This window comes from Trichechus manatus, unplaced genomic scaffold (assembly GCF_000243295.1).
Source record: "Trichechus manatus latirostris isolate Lorelei unplaced genomic scaffold, TriManLat1.0 scaffold00123, whole genome shotgun sequence".
Classification (NCBI taxonomy): domain Eukaryota; kingdom Metazoa; phylum Chordata; class Mammalia; order Sirenia; family Trichechidae; genus Trichechus; species Trichechus manatus.
The window spans coordinates 6,593,065-6,608,071 of NW_004444059.1; the positions used below are offsets into that span (position 1 = coordinate 6,593,065).

Consider the following 15,007-nt stretch of genomic DNA (forward strand, 5'->3'; position numbering starts at 1 on the left):
AGATTACTATTGGTAGGTAGAAAGATGAGTAAAATTTGTTAGCAACTAGCTTTGTTTCCTGAGGAAAAATGCTGTAATTATCGAATATGTCTATCATCATTAAGCCTGTACTTTTAAAGGTGGTTCTTGATTGTAACTATAGAATTTAACAGAATTAATTAAAAAAAAAAAAAAAAGGTTGGGCGCATCTTGTTACCAAGAATTTTTTTAAGGGGTAAGTAAATGTACAGCAATTTTGAGGACTCTTGGAAAATTGCAGAGTTAATTAATTGTGGGGAAGCATGAACGAATAAATAGCACCCTTTACTGATCAGCTAACCAAGCAAATCACAGCACTTAATATAAAACTGTATTTGTTCCATAAAGTGATAGTTATTGGTGGAGTACGCTGGGTTTGATGTAATTTATAATGCTTAAATATTCAAGTTTGATGATTGCTGAATAATAAAATAATTGCAGATTGTATTAAAGAATAACAAGGAGAGTTACTTGAGATATGTGGCCAGGGAGACATCTTAGGGAAAAAAAAATTGCCGTCAAGTTGATTCTGACTCATAGTGACCCTATAGGACAGGGTAGAACTGCCCCATAGAATTTCCAAGGAGCGGCTAGTGGATTTGAACTGCTGACCTTTTGGCTAGCAGCCAAGCTCTTACTCACTGTGCCACCAGGGCTCTACTTCTTTGAGGGGGTGACATTTATGTTGAAAACTGAAAGATAAGGAGGTGTTCATGAAAGAGTTCCAGTTAACAGGAAGCTCAGAGTTTTTTCAATAGGAAAGAGTTTGTTTTACATTGAGCAAAGACTGACTAGCCTGATGTGAGGTATGAGATGAGTAGCATCTGATGAGGCTGGAGAAGTGGGCAAATGCCAGATCACATTTTAGTCATTTAGTCATAAATGATGAGGCATTTAGATTTTATTCTAAGTGCAATGTGAAGTGGTTTAATAGGTTTAAATGTGGAAATGCTATTTAGTTGCTGTGAAGAGAATGGATTAGCAGAAGGCAAGAGTGAAAATAGACTTGTTGGGAGGCTTTATCTTTAGTTAGGTGAAAGATAATAGGCGCATTAATATTTTGACATTGATTCAAAGAGAATGAGTTTGTACCTTACTGTTACTGATATCTTCATGTATGTTTCCATGAAAAAGATCATTAATATGTATGCAGTGAAGACTTTCAAATATGTGGCATTTCATTACTTACAAGCTTTTTACGCACTTTCAAGTTGTTTTGAAATTATTTTAAAATGGGATTATTAACGTGGAGCATGATGAAATGTAATAGAGGCATTGCTATTTAAAAGTTATTTATTAATTGGAAATAAAAAAGGAGTAAGTTTCCCTTCAAAGGAAGGAAAGTGAGATATTTAGAGCCACTCTTTCTTCAGCTATTATAGTAACTTAATCACTGTTGACTTGACACTATTGTTTTAGGTGTTGTTGAGTCACTTCTGACTCATAGAGACTCAGTGCACAACAGAATGAAACCCTGCCTGGTCCTGCACCATCCTCACAGTCACTGCTATGTTTGAGCCCATTGTTGCAGCCACTGTGTGGGTCCACCTCATGGAGGGGCTTCCTCTTTTTCGCTGACCTTCTACCTTACCAAGCATGATGTCATACTCTAGGCACTGGTCCCTCCTGATAACATGTCGAAAGTATGTAAGACGAAGTCTCACCGTCCTCCCTTCTAAGGAACGTTCTGGCTGTACTTACTCCAAGACAGATTTGTTTGTTTTCTGGCAGTCGATGGTATATTTAATACTCTTCGCCATTGTTTTATAAAATCAGTTTTACACACAAAATGTGCACTCATATCAGAGATGGTTATTCAGCATTGATTTGAAAACTAATGCAAGACTTCAGAATCTGGTCAAATTAGTTTTAATATTATAATCAGAAAAGATGCAAAAAGGAAAATAATTACAGGGCTAAAGTTCGACTCCCTTATTTTGACATACTTGTTGGGTTTGTGAGTATTGTTAGCTGTTATTTTTGTATATTAACTCGGATACTAAGTATAAGGGACGTACATGTGATGCTCCTGACATTCTGGGCTAGGATCAGGAAGGTACTTTCTTGAACTAGAAACTGTTAAATATTTGACATTAACTGTCTGTGGAAGTATCTCATTTTAAGATAATGGTTTATAAATGTGGTGCTTAATTAAGGGATTAAGGTATCTGTCAAATCGAATTAGGAAGGTCAAAATATTGTTGAAGATCAAGTAATGTGAATAAGATCTTTAGCGAAAATGACTAGAACATAAAATGGTGTAAAAGAAAAACTGCACAGGAAAACTGCACGAGATTTCAACACTGGACAATTGGTCACTGTTTACTATAGTACAGGAGGTGGTAGATGCTATTTGGCAGTCACTAGAATGCTACTAGAATGGAGCCCTGGTGGCACAGTGGTTGAGAGATTGGCTGCTAACCTAAAGTTCAGTGGTTTGAGCCCACCAGCCACTCTGTGGGAGAAAGATCTGGCAGTCTGCTTCCCTAAAGATTTACAGCCTTGGAAACACTGTGGGACAGTTCTACTCTGTCCTGTAGGGCTGCCGTAAGTCAGAATCGACTCGATGGCCATGGGTTTGATTTAGTTTAGAATGGTACTTTATTCTGAAGTTGGAATAATTCAGGCTTCTTCATCTCTAAAACAACTACATCTTAACACCATCCAGTTTTTAAAAGGTAGTTTGTAGACCCAGTAACCAGTTTCCAGGGTTGCTGCACACTTAGAATGTGTGACTGGTATGCAGTGACTTAGCTCTGTCCAGATATGTTCATACTTGAAGAGGAATGCCCTGGATGATGACATCTGATTTATTAATCAGTTTGGTGGGTTTCGTTGGTATAGTTCAGTCTGAGTCTTACATCCTTTACTTTATCTAGGTAGAATGTTTGGACCTAAAAACCAAGGACCAAATTCAGAGCTGGCTCCCTACCTATTAAGGTACTACTTTCCTATGAGTTCCTTTTTAGGCAGCTATTGGCATTCACTTTACCACTTTAGTTGAATACTAATTACTTTGTAATGCTATCTGTATTAGTTACCTATTACTGTGTAACAAATTACCCCAAAAATTAGTGGATGAAAACAAACATTATTTTGTATTTCCTGTGAGGAATTCAGGAGCAGTTTAGCTGAGTGGTTCTGGCTCAGGGTCTCATAATGCTGCAGTCAAGGGGCAGCTGGAGCTGTAGTCATTTCAAGGCTCAACTGAGGGAATCCACTTCCAGTTCACTCATGTGGTTTTCAGCAGGCCTTAGAACACCTGCTTCCAAGTTACTCACGTGGCAGTTGGCAGACACGTCAGTTTCTTGCCACGAGGGCCTCTCCATAGGGCTGCTTACAACATGGTAGCTTGCTTCCCCCAAAGTACAGAATCTGAGAGAGAGAAAGAGTATGTATGATAGAGCCCTCAAGACAGCAACCACAGTTTTTTTATAGCCTAATTTATATAGCCCACTGTTGTTAGTTTGTTGAGTTTGCCCTTGACTCATGGTGACCCCGCATACAATGGGATGAGACACTTCCAGGTCCTGTGTCATCCCCGTGTTTGGTGCAAATCAGAATATTGTGATCTATAGTTTTCATTGGCTGATATTCAGAAGTAGATTGCCAGGTCTTTTTCTAATCTTAGTCTGGAAGCTCTGCTGAAACCTGTTCAGCATCATAGCAACATGCAAGACTCCACTGACACATGGGTGGTAGCTGTACATCAGGTTATTGGTCATGAATGAAACCCGGGTCTTCTGCATAGAAGGCGATAATTTTACCACTGAACCACAGTGAGAGGCCCATGACCTCTCGTTTTTCTACCAAATTCTGTGCCTTAGTGGTAATCCAGCCCTCATTCAAGGGGAGGGATTACCAAGGGTATGAATACCAGGAGGTGGGGATCGTTGGTGGCCATCTTAGAGGCTGCCCACAACACTATCCTTTAACCAAATGGCTTAAAACTTTCCGTGGTTGTTGCAGAATTCTGTCTTCAAAAGGAAGCTTATGGGGGAAACCTAAAATGTAAAGTAGATAAATGGGGAGCTGTTCTGATTAAAGCAGGGGTTATAGGGAGCCAGAGCCCACCTCAGCACCCCTCCTCTTTCAGCTTTTCAGAACAACTTGAATATTAGTGGAGCCGTGGTGACACAGTTAAGAGCTACAGCTGCTAACCAAAAGGTCGGCAGTTCAAATCCACCAGCTGCTTCTTGGAAACCCCGTGGGGCAGTTCTGCTTTGTCCTATAGGGTCGCTGTGGTCGAAATCGACTCCACGGCAACAGGTTTGGTTTTTGGTTTGGTGAATGTTAGTGTCTTAACCATCAAATGTTAGCCACAAACATGGATATATACTATTTTTCTCATATTTTCATTTTAGAATTTGTCAGTGTTTACAGTCCTAAAATTTTAGCTTTAAAAGTCAGGCATTGGGACTTGGAAAACAATTTATGTGACTGTTTCTGGAAACTGTTTAAGTCCAAGCAGCTTCCTTTTCTAAAGTAAATCTAATGTAATAGCTGATTTTATAGTAGTATTCAAAGATTTAATTTATATACCAAAAAACCCATTGCTGTCGAGTTGATTCGGACTCATAGCAACCCTGTAGGACACAGTAGGGCTATCCTATAGGGTTTCTAAGGCTGTAAATCTTTACGGAAGCAGACTGCCATATCTTTCTCTGAAGGAGCGGCTTGTGGGTTTGAACTGCCAACCTTCATTTAGCAGCTGAGCACTTTAACCCCTGTGCCACCAAGCTCCTTATAATTTATATATTGGCGTGATGTTGGTACTGGTTTACTTGCTAACTACTGTCTAGAATGTTTTGTTAACTATGGCCCAATCACATATATTTTTTAAAAAACTTATGAGTATATAATGGTATTTGTATTTTAATTTTTTTATTAACATGTTCTTGTAGCTCTTTTATGATGAAAACTGTGATTCCTGATATTAACATAAATTACTTATTTGCTTTATCTTACAATATATAGACTATAGTTTCCAAAATAGTAGTACTATTATTAATACAAACTAATCTCTGAGAGCAGTTTAGAATCTCCTTATAGTTCTTTTATCCCTTAGACTGCATCCCACTAAAAATGTACAGAGTTACTTGAGAATAATCCCATTCTGGATGGTTGTATTAACAGTTTGACACATGGTTAGATTCTGGACACTTTCTAAGTGTTTTACTTAAATTAACTCACTTAATGCTTACAACTGCCCTGTGAAGTAAGTTCTGTTGACCCCTATTTTACAGGTGAATATAGTTTGTGTCATCTTGATTTTAGGTTAGTATCCAAACTAGAGGGTGGTGGTGGAAATGAAAGATATCACATTTTTCTGAGCAGTGTTTTTATAAATTCAGATTGACTTTATAGATTCGATTTTTATTAAGGAAACTTGATTTAGTTCTTGATTACTAAAGAGTGCCTTTTTGTGGATGAGCATTGTAATTATTAGAATTCATACAGGATATTTTGAATAGAGCATCCTAATCTGAAATTTCTTTTCTAAACTGTCCTGGTAAAATCCATCTTAGTTGAGTTTATGGCAGGATCACAACAACAAAGCATAGCTTTTGATGCTAGTCTCTAAGGACCCTTTGGTTATCTTAAAATATTTGCACAACATTTTAATTCCTGATTCTAGCAAAATGCTTTTGATTCTATCTTTTTTTTTTTTTTTTTTTGTGGGGAATATACACAGCAGAACATACACTAGTTCAATAATTTCTATATATACAATTAAGTGATATTGAATTATATTCGAGTTGTGCAACCATTCTCACCCCCTTTTTCTGAATTGTTCCTCCCTCATTAACATAAACTCACTGCCCCCTAAGTTTCCTATCTAATCTTTCGAGTTGCTGTTGTCAATTTGATTTCATATCGATAGTTCTTAAAAGAGCACAATAGTCAAGGCAGACATTCTTTACTAATCTAAGCTAAACTATTGTTTGGTTTTCAGAAGACTTCAGGGGTATTTTTGGTTTAAGGTTTAAAGGTTATCTCAGGGCAGTAGTTTAGGAGGTTCATCCACCCTTCATGGCTCCAGAAAGTCTGAATTATATGACAGTTTGAAATTTTGCTGCATTTTCCCCCTTTTGATCAGAATGCTTCTGTAGAGTCTTTGATCAAAATGTTAAGTAATGGCAGCCAGGCACCGTCTAGTTCTTCTGGTCTCATGGCAAAGGAGACAGTTGTTCCTGGAGGCAGTTAGCCACACATTCCATTTCCTCCTCCTTTCCCTATTTTATTCCATTTTAAATTCATAAGACCTGAGCCTTAATGGACAATGCATTTGCTACAAATAAAAATTGGAGATTATTATTTAGTTTTTAATGACATCTTTTATACTAGTTTATAGCATTAGGGTAAAATACTTGGATTATTACTTCTGTTCATCTTTTTATCCATATAAACATGTAAGATCTTTGTGCCATGCACGTAATATTCAGTGAATAAAAGTTAATTAGGAATCTTTGTAGATGTCCCCTTTTTGGTACTTATTTATGTATTAGAATTACAAATGGAGGTCTCTGGAGTACCTTTGTTTGAATGAATGGGTAATTTAAAACACTAAAGCACCTATTAAATAGGAATCTAGCATATGGGTGCTGTCAACCTTTACTGAATAAAAATATTACCTCATAACATTGAAATGTAAGATTTTCATTGAATTAAACATTTGCAATTTATTTTTGTTAAATAATAATTTTATAGTCCTTTTAATCGTATTTACTCTTAAAACAAAGAAATAGCTATATACTTTCTTAACTTGTTTCCATAGAATGAAGAGCCGTGAAACCATAGTTTCTTGAAGGTAGAGGATGGTTGTTGAGGAGCATAATACTAAAGGGAGATGTATTACTGAAACATATCTGGATCTTTAACAGGAACTAGTGTTTGAAGTCATTGCTGCAGACATTAAAATGAACATGTGCCTGGTTAACATGTTAACATGTATTAAGTTAAATGTAATAGAATATCTTCATGTGAGCTTGAAGATAAAATTCTGTTGAGCTTTTTTTCTCTTTTGGTTGGAACTATTTTAATGTCCATTTTTAGATGATTATTTTAAAAGTGTAACACAGTATCAGAACTATTACTTATTGCTTTCCTTTGTTTGTACAGGTATTTAAATTAAAGTCAGCATTATTATTTCTCAATAGCCTGACATACTTTTATGTGTGTGTGATTTGTTTGTTACAGTGATAAATGGTATTTTAAAGACTTACTGGTGATAAATGGGAATTGTATTAATGCTTTTTGTCTTGAAGTCTTATAGATTGTTAGCCCTCTGGGCAGTGGTGGCATTTATACCAAAATTTAGTGAATGTTGATGACAATGGCTAGTTAAGAAATGGCAGATTTTGATCAACTAATTATCCTTGTACTAATATTAAAAAATGATAGTGTTATTTCACTGAAATGGAGGAATAGTGTGATAGAAGATATTTTTGTGTATTAAAATATAACTGCCATTACAGTGGAAATTTAAAAATGAAACCATTCAAATCATTTTCTTTGTGTTTCTGATAATACTAGAAGTTGCTGTTGACATTGTGGTTAGCAAATTGTGTTCTGTACTTTGGTGCATGTGTTTATAGCTGTATGGTGAATTTACAACTCTTTCTCTTGTAGTTCTACATGTAATAATAATCTCAAATAAAATTACATAATCTTTTTATTCTGATAGAGAAGAAAAAGCTGGATCACTTACCAGTAACTGGAGTTCTCCTATTGGGTAATCTCCACAGATCCACATTCTTTGAAGTTATTGTGAATGCCTTGAGGACCAAGGAACCGTTGAAATTTCCAATTTCAGGAAGGTAAGCAAGTGCACTGAAGCATGTCTGTAGCATCTCCCAAATCCCCTCCCCCCAACTTTCTTACATAAACGTCTGTACTGCATGCCCCCTCAGTTCCAGTGGATGCCCATCAGGAAGATTCTGATGTTGGACAGAAGGACAAGAGAGGTGGATCTGTGAGGGAAAAGACCCAATAGGATAACTCAAGTTACTGGTAAGTAATTCACTTCTCATAAACTTGAGATTTTTTCCTCCAATTTCTTCTTTTTGGAAGGAGTTTGTTTAATTACAAAGGAAGGAAGTGGTTTGGGATAGCTTCTTTTTGTAAGTTTCATATAGATTATGGAATTTATTATGTAGATGATAAATACCTAAGTTGTTAATGAATATATGAATAAATTAATTTTAGTATATTTAGCTTTTAGTGTGTTATCATTTATATAACAGTTGTTCCTAAAAAATTATATGTTCATTGACTTTTGGTAAATAGTGTAATGGTTGTAAAGCAATGTAGGGAAGCTGTATGTTGGAATCTTTTATAAATTCCTGTATTTTGTGATATTCTGTTGACATAAATACTTGTAAAATTTATGCATGTGCCAAATTTAGTCAAATTCTTTTGCATGTTGGTGTTTGAACAGCAAGAATAGTTTTTCATTAATTGACTAGTACTTCTTAATGACATAGTTTTCATTGTACTTTTTAACTTCATTGATGGTATATTTGAAAAATAATTTAAGGTATATTCCAGTTATAGTTACCACTTAATTATTCAGAATGGATGGGCTTATTGATGTGAAATGTGGCAGAATTGGTTCAGTCTGAACTCTGATTCCTCAGGTATCAGATTATTGAGCCGCCATATAATATTACAGTTAGAGTTCCTTGCTTCTAGTTTCTCTCTCACTTATTCTGCATGGTTACCAGCTTACTATTTCTAAAACGTCACTTTTAGAACATAAAGAGCTGATAATGGTGCCTTGGTATAGCTGTTTTATAAAATTTGAGTTCGTTTGTTGGTCCAGTTAAGGCATCTCATAATCCAATCCCATTCTTTTTATTTAGCCTTAATTTTTCCAGTTTGAACCTTTTGTTCCTTTTATCTAGATAATCGTCATATTTTTGCATTGGATTGTACTTTTTTATGTTCTTGAAATGTTCTTTTCTACATTCTACTTTTCTGTATTTTAAGACTGAGGCCAGGTTCTGCCACTCCCATAAATCCTTTTATGGTAACATCTGTTTTCTATGTTTTCTTAGTGGAAAAATTGGAATGGTGGTAAGGATTGAATGAATTAATCCATGTAAGGCACTTAGAAGAATGCTAAGCAGCACGTAGTAAACACTCTTCTTGGCTATTTATTTGAATGCAGATTGATCATAAACATACCTGTGTCTGTAGAAATAATACTTGTCAGTATGACACAATTTAGTCTTTAAATATTAGCTTCAGGTTGTACTACTATTTCTTCTGATGTAAAACTCAAGCTGAGTTGTAAACTGGGCTTTGAACCTGTTCAATCCAGTTCCAGCCCCTGCTGAGAGTTTGCATTTCCACCCCAGATACACTGAATTTGAATCTACATTTTAGCAAGATCCCCAGGTGATTCTTCTATTATAATATTTATTCCATAATAATTTTTTTATTGCGTTTTAGATGAAGGTTTACAGAGTAAATTAGTTTCTCATTAAACAATTAATACACATATTGTTTTGTGATATTGGTTTTCAACCCCACAACGTGTCAGCGCTCTCCCCTTCTCAGCCTTGGGTTCCCCGTTACTAGCTTCCCTGTCCCCTCCTGCTTCTCGTCCTTGCCCCTGGGCTGGTGTACCCATTTAGTCTTGTTTTGTTTATGGGCTTGTCTAATCTTTGGCTAAAGGATGAACCTTAGGAGTGACTTCAGTACTGAGTTAAAAGGGTGTCCAGTGGCCATGCTCTTGGGGTTTCTCTAGTCTCTGTCAGACCAGTAAGTCTGGTCTTTTTTGTGAGTTAGAATTTTGTTCTACATTTTTTCTCCAGCTCTGTCTGGGACCCTCTATTGTGATCCCTGTCAGAGGAGTTGTTGTTGGTAGCTGGGCATCATCTGGTTGTGTTGGACTCAGTCTGATGGAGGCTGTGGTAGTTGTGGTCCATTAGTCCTTTGGACTAATCTTCCCTTGTGTCTTTTGGAACTAATCTTTCCCTTGTGTCTTTGGTTTTCTTCATTCTCCCTTGCTCCAGATAGGGTGGGACCAGTGGAGTATCTTAGATGGCTGCTCACAAGCTTTTAAGACCCTAGAGGCTACTCACCAAAGTAGAGTGTAGAACATTTTCTGTATAAACTATGTTATGCCAGTTGAGCTAGATGTCCCCCAAGACCATGATCTCCAGCCCTCAGCCCAGTAACTCAGTCCATCAGGGAGTTTGGATGTGTCTTTGAAGTTTCCATGACCTTGCCTTGATCGAGTTCTGCTGACTGCCCCAGTATTGTGTACTGTCTTACCCTTCACCAAAATTACCAATTATCCATTGTCTAGTTAGTGTTTTCCCTTCCCCACCCTCCCCTTCCTCGTAACCATCAAAGATTGTTTCTTTCTGTGTATAAACCTTTTCATGAGTTTTTATAATAGTGGTCCATACAGTATTTGTCCTTTTGTGATTGACTTATTTCACTCAGCTTAATGCCCTCCAGATTCATCCATAGTGTGCGATATTTTGCAGATTCATCATTGTTCTTTATCATTGCATAGTACTCCATTGTGTGTATGTACCATAGTTTATCTGTTCATCTGTTGATGGACACTTAGGTTGTTTCCATCTTTTTGCTATTGTGAATAATGTTGCAGCGAACATGGGTGTGCACATGTCTATTCGTGTGATGTCTCATTTGTCTAGGATATATTCCTAGGAGTGGGAATATCCTATAATAAATTTTAAGAACCACTGCTCTGCTAGTTGTTCTCAGAACTGGTCCCTAACCAGCAGCATTAGCATCGCCTGGGAACTTGTTAGAAATGCAAATTATCAGCAGGGATTCAAACTGGAACAAACCAGTCAAAGCCTGGTTGTAAGCTTGTCGAGAGCAGAGATAGGATTTTATCTTTTTATGTTACTCAGTTCATGACATCAGTAACTGAGATTAAATTGTATCTAGTACAAAATTTGTTTTTCATGTAGATTCATAAATACGCTTACCTGTAGTTTTTTCCGTTTATAAAAGAGGTTCATTTGACTCATCAATCCTATTTGTTTTGTATTTTTTTCTTAAAAAATATCTTTACTCCCTTACAAACAGGTACAGCCCATTGCCATTGCTGTTGAGTCGATTCTGACTCATAGTGACCCTATAGAACAGGGTAGAACTGCCCCATAGGGTTTCCAAGGAGCATCTGGTTAACCTTTTGGTTAGCAGCCGTAGTTCCCCGTAGCTCTTAACCACTGCACCACCAGGGCTTCACAAACAGATATAGTGAAGTTATAATTGTTTAGTGTAATATAAACTTCTGTGGCACATAAAAAAAGAGAGCATGTAATTTTGAGAGAGTCAGTTAGAATGGCTTCACTTTAAAACTGCTGTATAGTGCTAGAAAACAAGCTGGAAATTCAGTTTACTTGATGTTTGAGGTTCGAATATCTTAGCTCTTTGCTTGATTATCAGAAACCCTTGTCTTTAAGAATACCAGTTCAGTGAAGCATTAAATGAAATCTAATTTCAAGGTCATCGAAGGAAGGAAAATGCCCTTTTGACAGTTTGTCATTTCTAATAATCTCCAGAGAACCAATTCAGGTCCAGTAGTTGTACAAGGCATGACAAAGAACATATAATTAGATGACTTGAGTACTAATTTTGAATCTGCTGCCATCCGTGTACATAAGAGACTATTCAGTCTCATAGTTTCTGTGGTGTGATAATGGTATGGTGGTTATATTGAGAATGTCCTTATTCTTAGGAGCTACATGTTCAGTATTATACGTTCAACTTTTCTGTCACTTTGAAATTTTTTTTAAAAAAGTTGGGAGAAAATTTTTTTTTTAAAAACTATTGTTGTGCTTCCATTTCTCTAATCCTGAAATGGGAATAATTGAACCTGTTCTTCTCATACCTCGGTACAGATAGACACAGTTTGGGATAACATTTGGCAGAATAGCAGTCAAGAGAACTCTCAACAAGTAGTTTTCTTTTTTTTAAACAAACATTAAAGAAGAGCTTATAATGGAGAATTTTTTCAGGGAACATTTTACTTAAAGGTGTTTTAACTTAAAATATATCTATTCCCTTTATTAAGAGTACTTTGTAGTATAATTGAATACTCATTTAAGAAACAATAAATACATCTAGATATATAAAATAACCGGTTGAAATCTTTAAAATAACAAATACAGCTAGTTATAAAAGAACTCAATAAACGGGTGCAATAGATTAGACACAACTCAAGGAAGAAGTTGTTTATTTGAAGATAAAACTAAGAACTCTTCCAGAACACAGCACAGAGAGGTACGGAGATGAAAAATATGAAAGAAAAGCTAAGACACTTAGAGGGTAGATTGAGAACCTCTAACATATGTCTAATTTGAGTTCCAGAAGAGAAAATATAGACAATGGGTGAAGAAACAGTTTTAAAGAAATAATGACTAAGAATTTTCAAGAATTAAAAAAAATAGAAATTTAAAAAATAACAATTTTGGTTTTATCTAAACTTGAGGGATGCAACAAAATTGGTACTTAGGTTTGATGAGTACCATCTGGGTCTTCAAAGCTTGCGAGCAGCCATCTAAGATAAATCTTTTGGTCCCATCCTGTCCGGAGCAAAGGAGGATGAAGAAAACCAGAGACACGAGGAAAATATTAGTCTGAACGACTAATGGACCACATGAACCACAGCCTCCACCAGCCTAAGCCCAGAAGAAGTAGATAGTGCCCACCCACCACCACCAGCCACTCTGACAAGGATCACAATAGAGGGTCCCAGGCAGAGTGGGATAAAAATGTAGAGCAAAATTCATATTCACAAAATAGACTTATTGGTCTGACAGAGACTGGAGGAACCCCCGAGACTATGGCCCCCAGATACCCTTCTAACTCAGAACTGAAGCCACTCCCAAAGTTCACCTTTGAGCCAAAGATTAGACAGGCCTGTAAAACAAACAATAACACATGTGAGGAATGTGCTTCTTAGTTCAATCAAGTATACAAAACCGAATGGACATCAGCTGCCCAAAAGCAAAGACAGAAGGCAGGAAGGGACAGGAAAACTGGACAAATGGAAAAGGGGAAACCTGGATGGAAAGGGGAAGAGTGCTGACACATCACGGGGATTGCAACCAATGTCACGAAATAATTTGTGTATGGATTTTTGAATGAGAAACTAATTTGCTCTGTAAACTTTCCCCTAAAGCACACACACACACACACACACACACACACACACACACACACACACAAATTGGTATCTAGGGGTAAATTTATAGCCTGTAATGCATATATTAGATTATAAAATTGAAAATAAATTATCCTGAGATTCAACTAGAAAAATGAAAAAGGAGAGAAAGTAAACCAAAGAAAGAAGCAAGAGAAAAAATAAAAAACAGAATTTAGTGAAATGGAAAATAAACACCAAATAGAGGCAATCAACCAAATTAAATCAGATTCTTTTGAATTGATTAAATTCTGGCAGTACTCATCAAGAAAAACAGAGATGACACAAATAAGATTTATCATCTAAAGTACAATTAAAAAGTTTAAAAGGAGGCATAACTGAAAATACAATAGTGATTTTAAAAAAATCACGAGATTGTCATCAATTTGTATGTAATGCTAGATGAAATGCTGTTTTCTAGAAAAAATATTTCTAATATTGACTGTAGAAGAAAAAGAAAATCATAGGAACCAAAAACCATTAAAGAAATTGAAACTCTTGTAAATTTCCCCCAAAGGAATAGTTGTTCTTTTTAAAAACAATTTTATTGAGATATACAGGCAGTCCCTGGATTGGCAAGAGTTCCATTCCTATGTCTGTCTGTAAGTCGAAACTGTATGTAAGTCAGAACAGTTAGGTATGGTTCGTATCTAACTTCAGTTAGTCAAATGCTTGTCTTAGTATGTAATATATAGTGTACCTTTGTATGGATAAAAAACCAGTAAAGAAACACTTCCAGACATATTAAAAGATCTTTAACATAATAATACAGTAATGATAATAATGTTTTGATGCCTGTCTGAAAGTAGTGCCCGTTCATTGTTAGGAACCATTGTATGTACCTTGAATTTTTAATATAGTAGACTTTGCAGAGTTGGTTCATAACTATGGGTTGTACATAAGTTGGATATTTGTAACCCGGGAACTGCCTGTAATTCACATATGCAATTTATTGGTTTTTAGTATATTCACAAATCTGTGCAACCGTCACCACAGTCAACTTGAGTACATTTTCATCACCCCAAAAGAAACCCTGTAGAGATTAGCACTCATTCCCAGTTCCCCACAACCCCTCTAGCCCTAGGCAACCAGAATCTACTTGTTTCTATAGATTTGCTTGTTCTGGACATTTCATATAAAGTTGTACAATATGTAGTCCCTTATGGCTTCTTTGATTCACCATAATGTTTTCAAAGGTTTTTCCATGTTGTAGCATGTGTAAGTACTTCATGTCTTTTTATGGCTGAATAACATTCCATTGTATGGCTACACTATATCATTTTGTTTATTCCTCAGTTGATGAACATTTGGACTGTTTCCACCTTTTGACTATTATGAATAACGCTACTATGAACATTCATATGTATAAGTTTTTATGTGGACATATGTTTTCAGTTCTCTTGGGTACATGCCTAGATGTGGAGTTAATAGTTTGTATGGTAACTGTATGTTTAATTTTTTGAGAAACTACCAGACTGTTTACCAAAGCAACTGCACCATTTTACGTTCCCACCAGCAATGTATTAGAGTTCCAGTTTCTCCACATCTTCACAAACACTTATTATCTGTTTTTTTAAATTAAATTATTGTAGCCATTGTAGTTGGTGTGAAGTAGTATCTAAAGGAATATTTTTGATAGTGATATTTTTGATTATATTTGAGATTTTTTTTAATGTTTATTTATTTATTTATATTTTATTGTACTTCAGGTGAAGGCTTACAGAACAAATGGTTTCTCATGAAACAGTAGTACACATGTTGTTTTATGACATTGGTTAACAGCCCCACAAC

At 36.0% G+C, this 15,007-nt stretch overlaps 1 protein-coding gene across 4 annotated transcripts in view; it reads left to right on the forward strand.

The window, feature by feature from the left end:
- Window positions 1-15,007, forward strand: part of YAF2 (YY1 associated factor 2) — a 107,409-nt gene that overhangs the window by 15,768 nt on the left and 76,634 nt on the right. The window contains exons 1-3 of one of the 4 annotated variants that reach the window (XR_002825339.1): window positions 1,699-2,958; window positions 7,767-7,838; window positions 7,932-9,404. The exons of 1 other annotated variant lie outside the window; for it this stretch is intronic. Coding sequence is in view for 1 of the 3 variants with exons in the window: in XM_004384576.2 (XP_004384633.1) it covers window positions 7,767-7,838 (72 nt within the window). In the remaining 2 variants the exon portion in view is untranslated. Of the gene's footprint in view, window positions 1-1,698; window positions 2,959-6,796; window positions 7,839-7,931; window positions 9,405-15,007 lie in introns of those variants that run through there. 2 more of the 4 variants (XR_002825338.1, XM_004384576.2) reach the window with 2 other exon arrangements.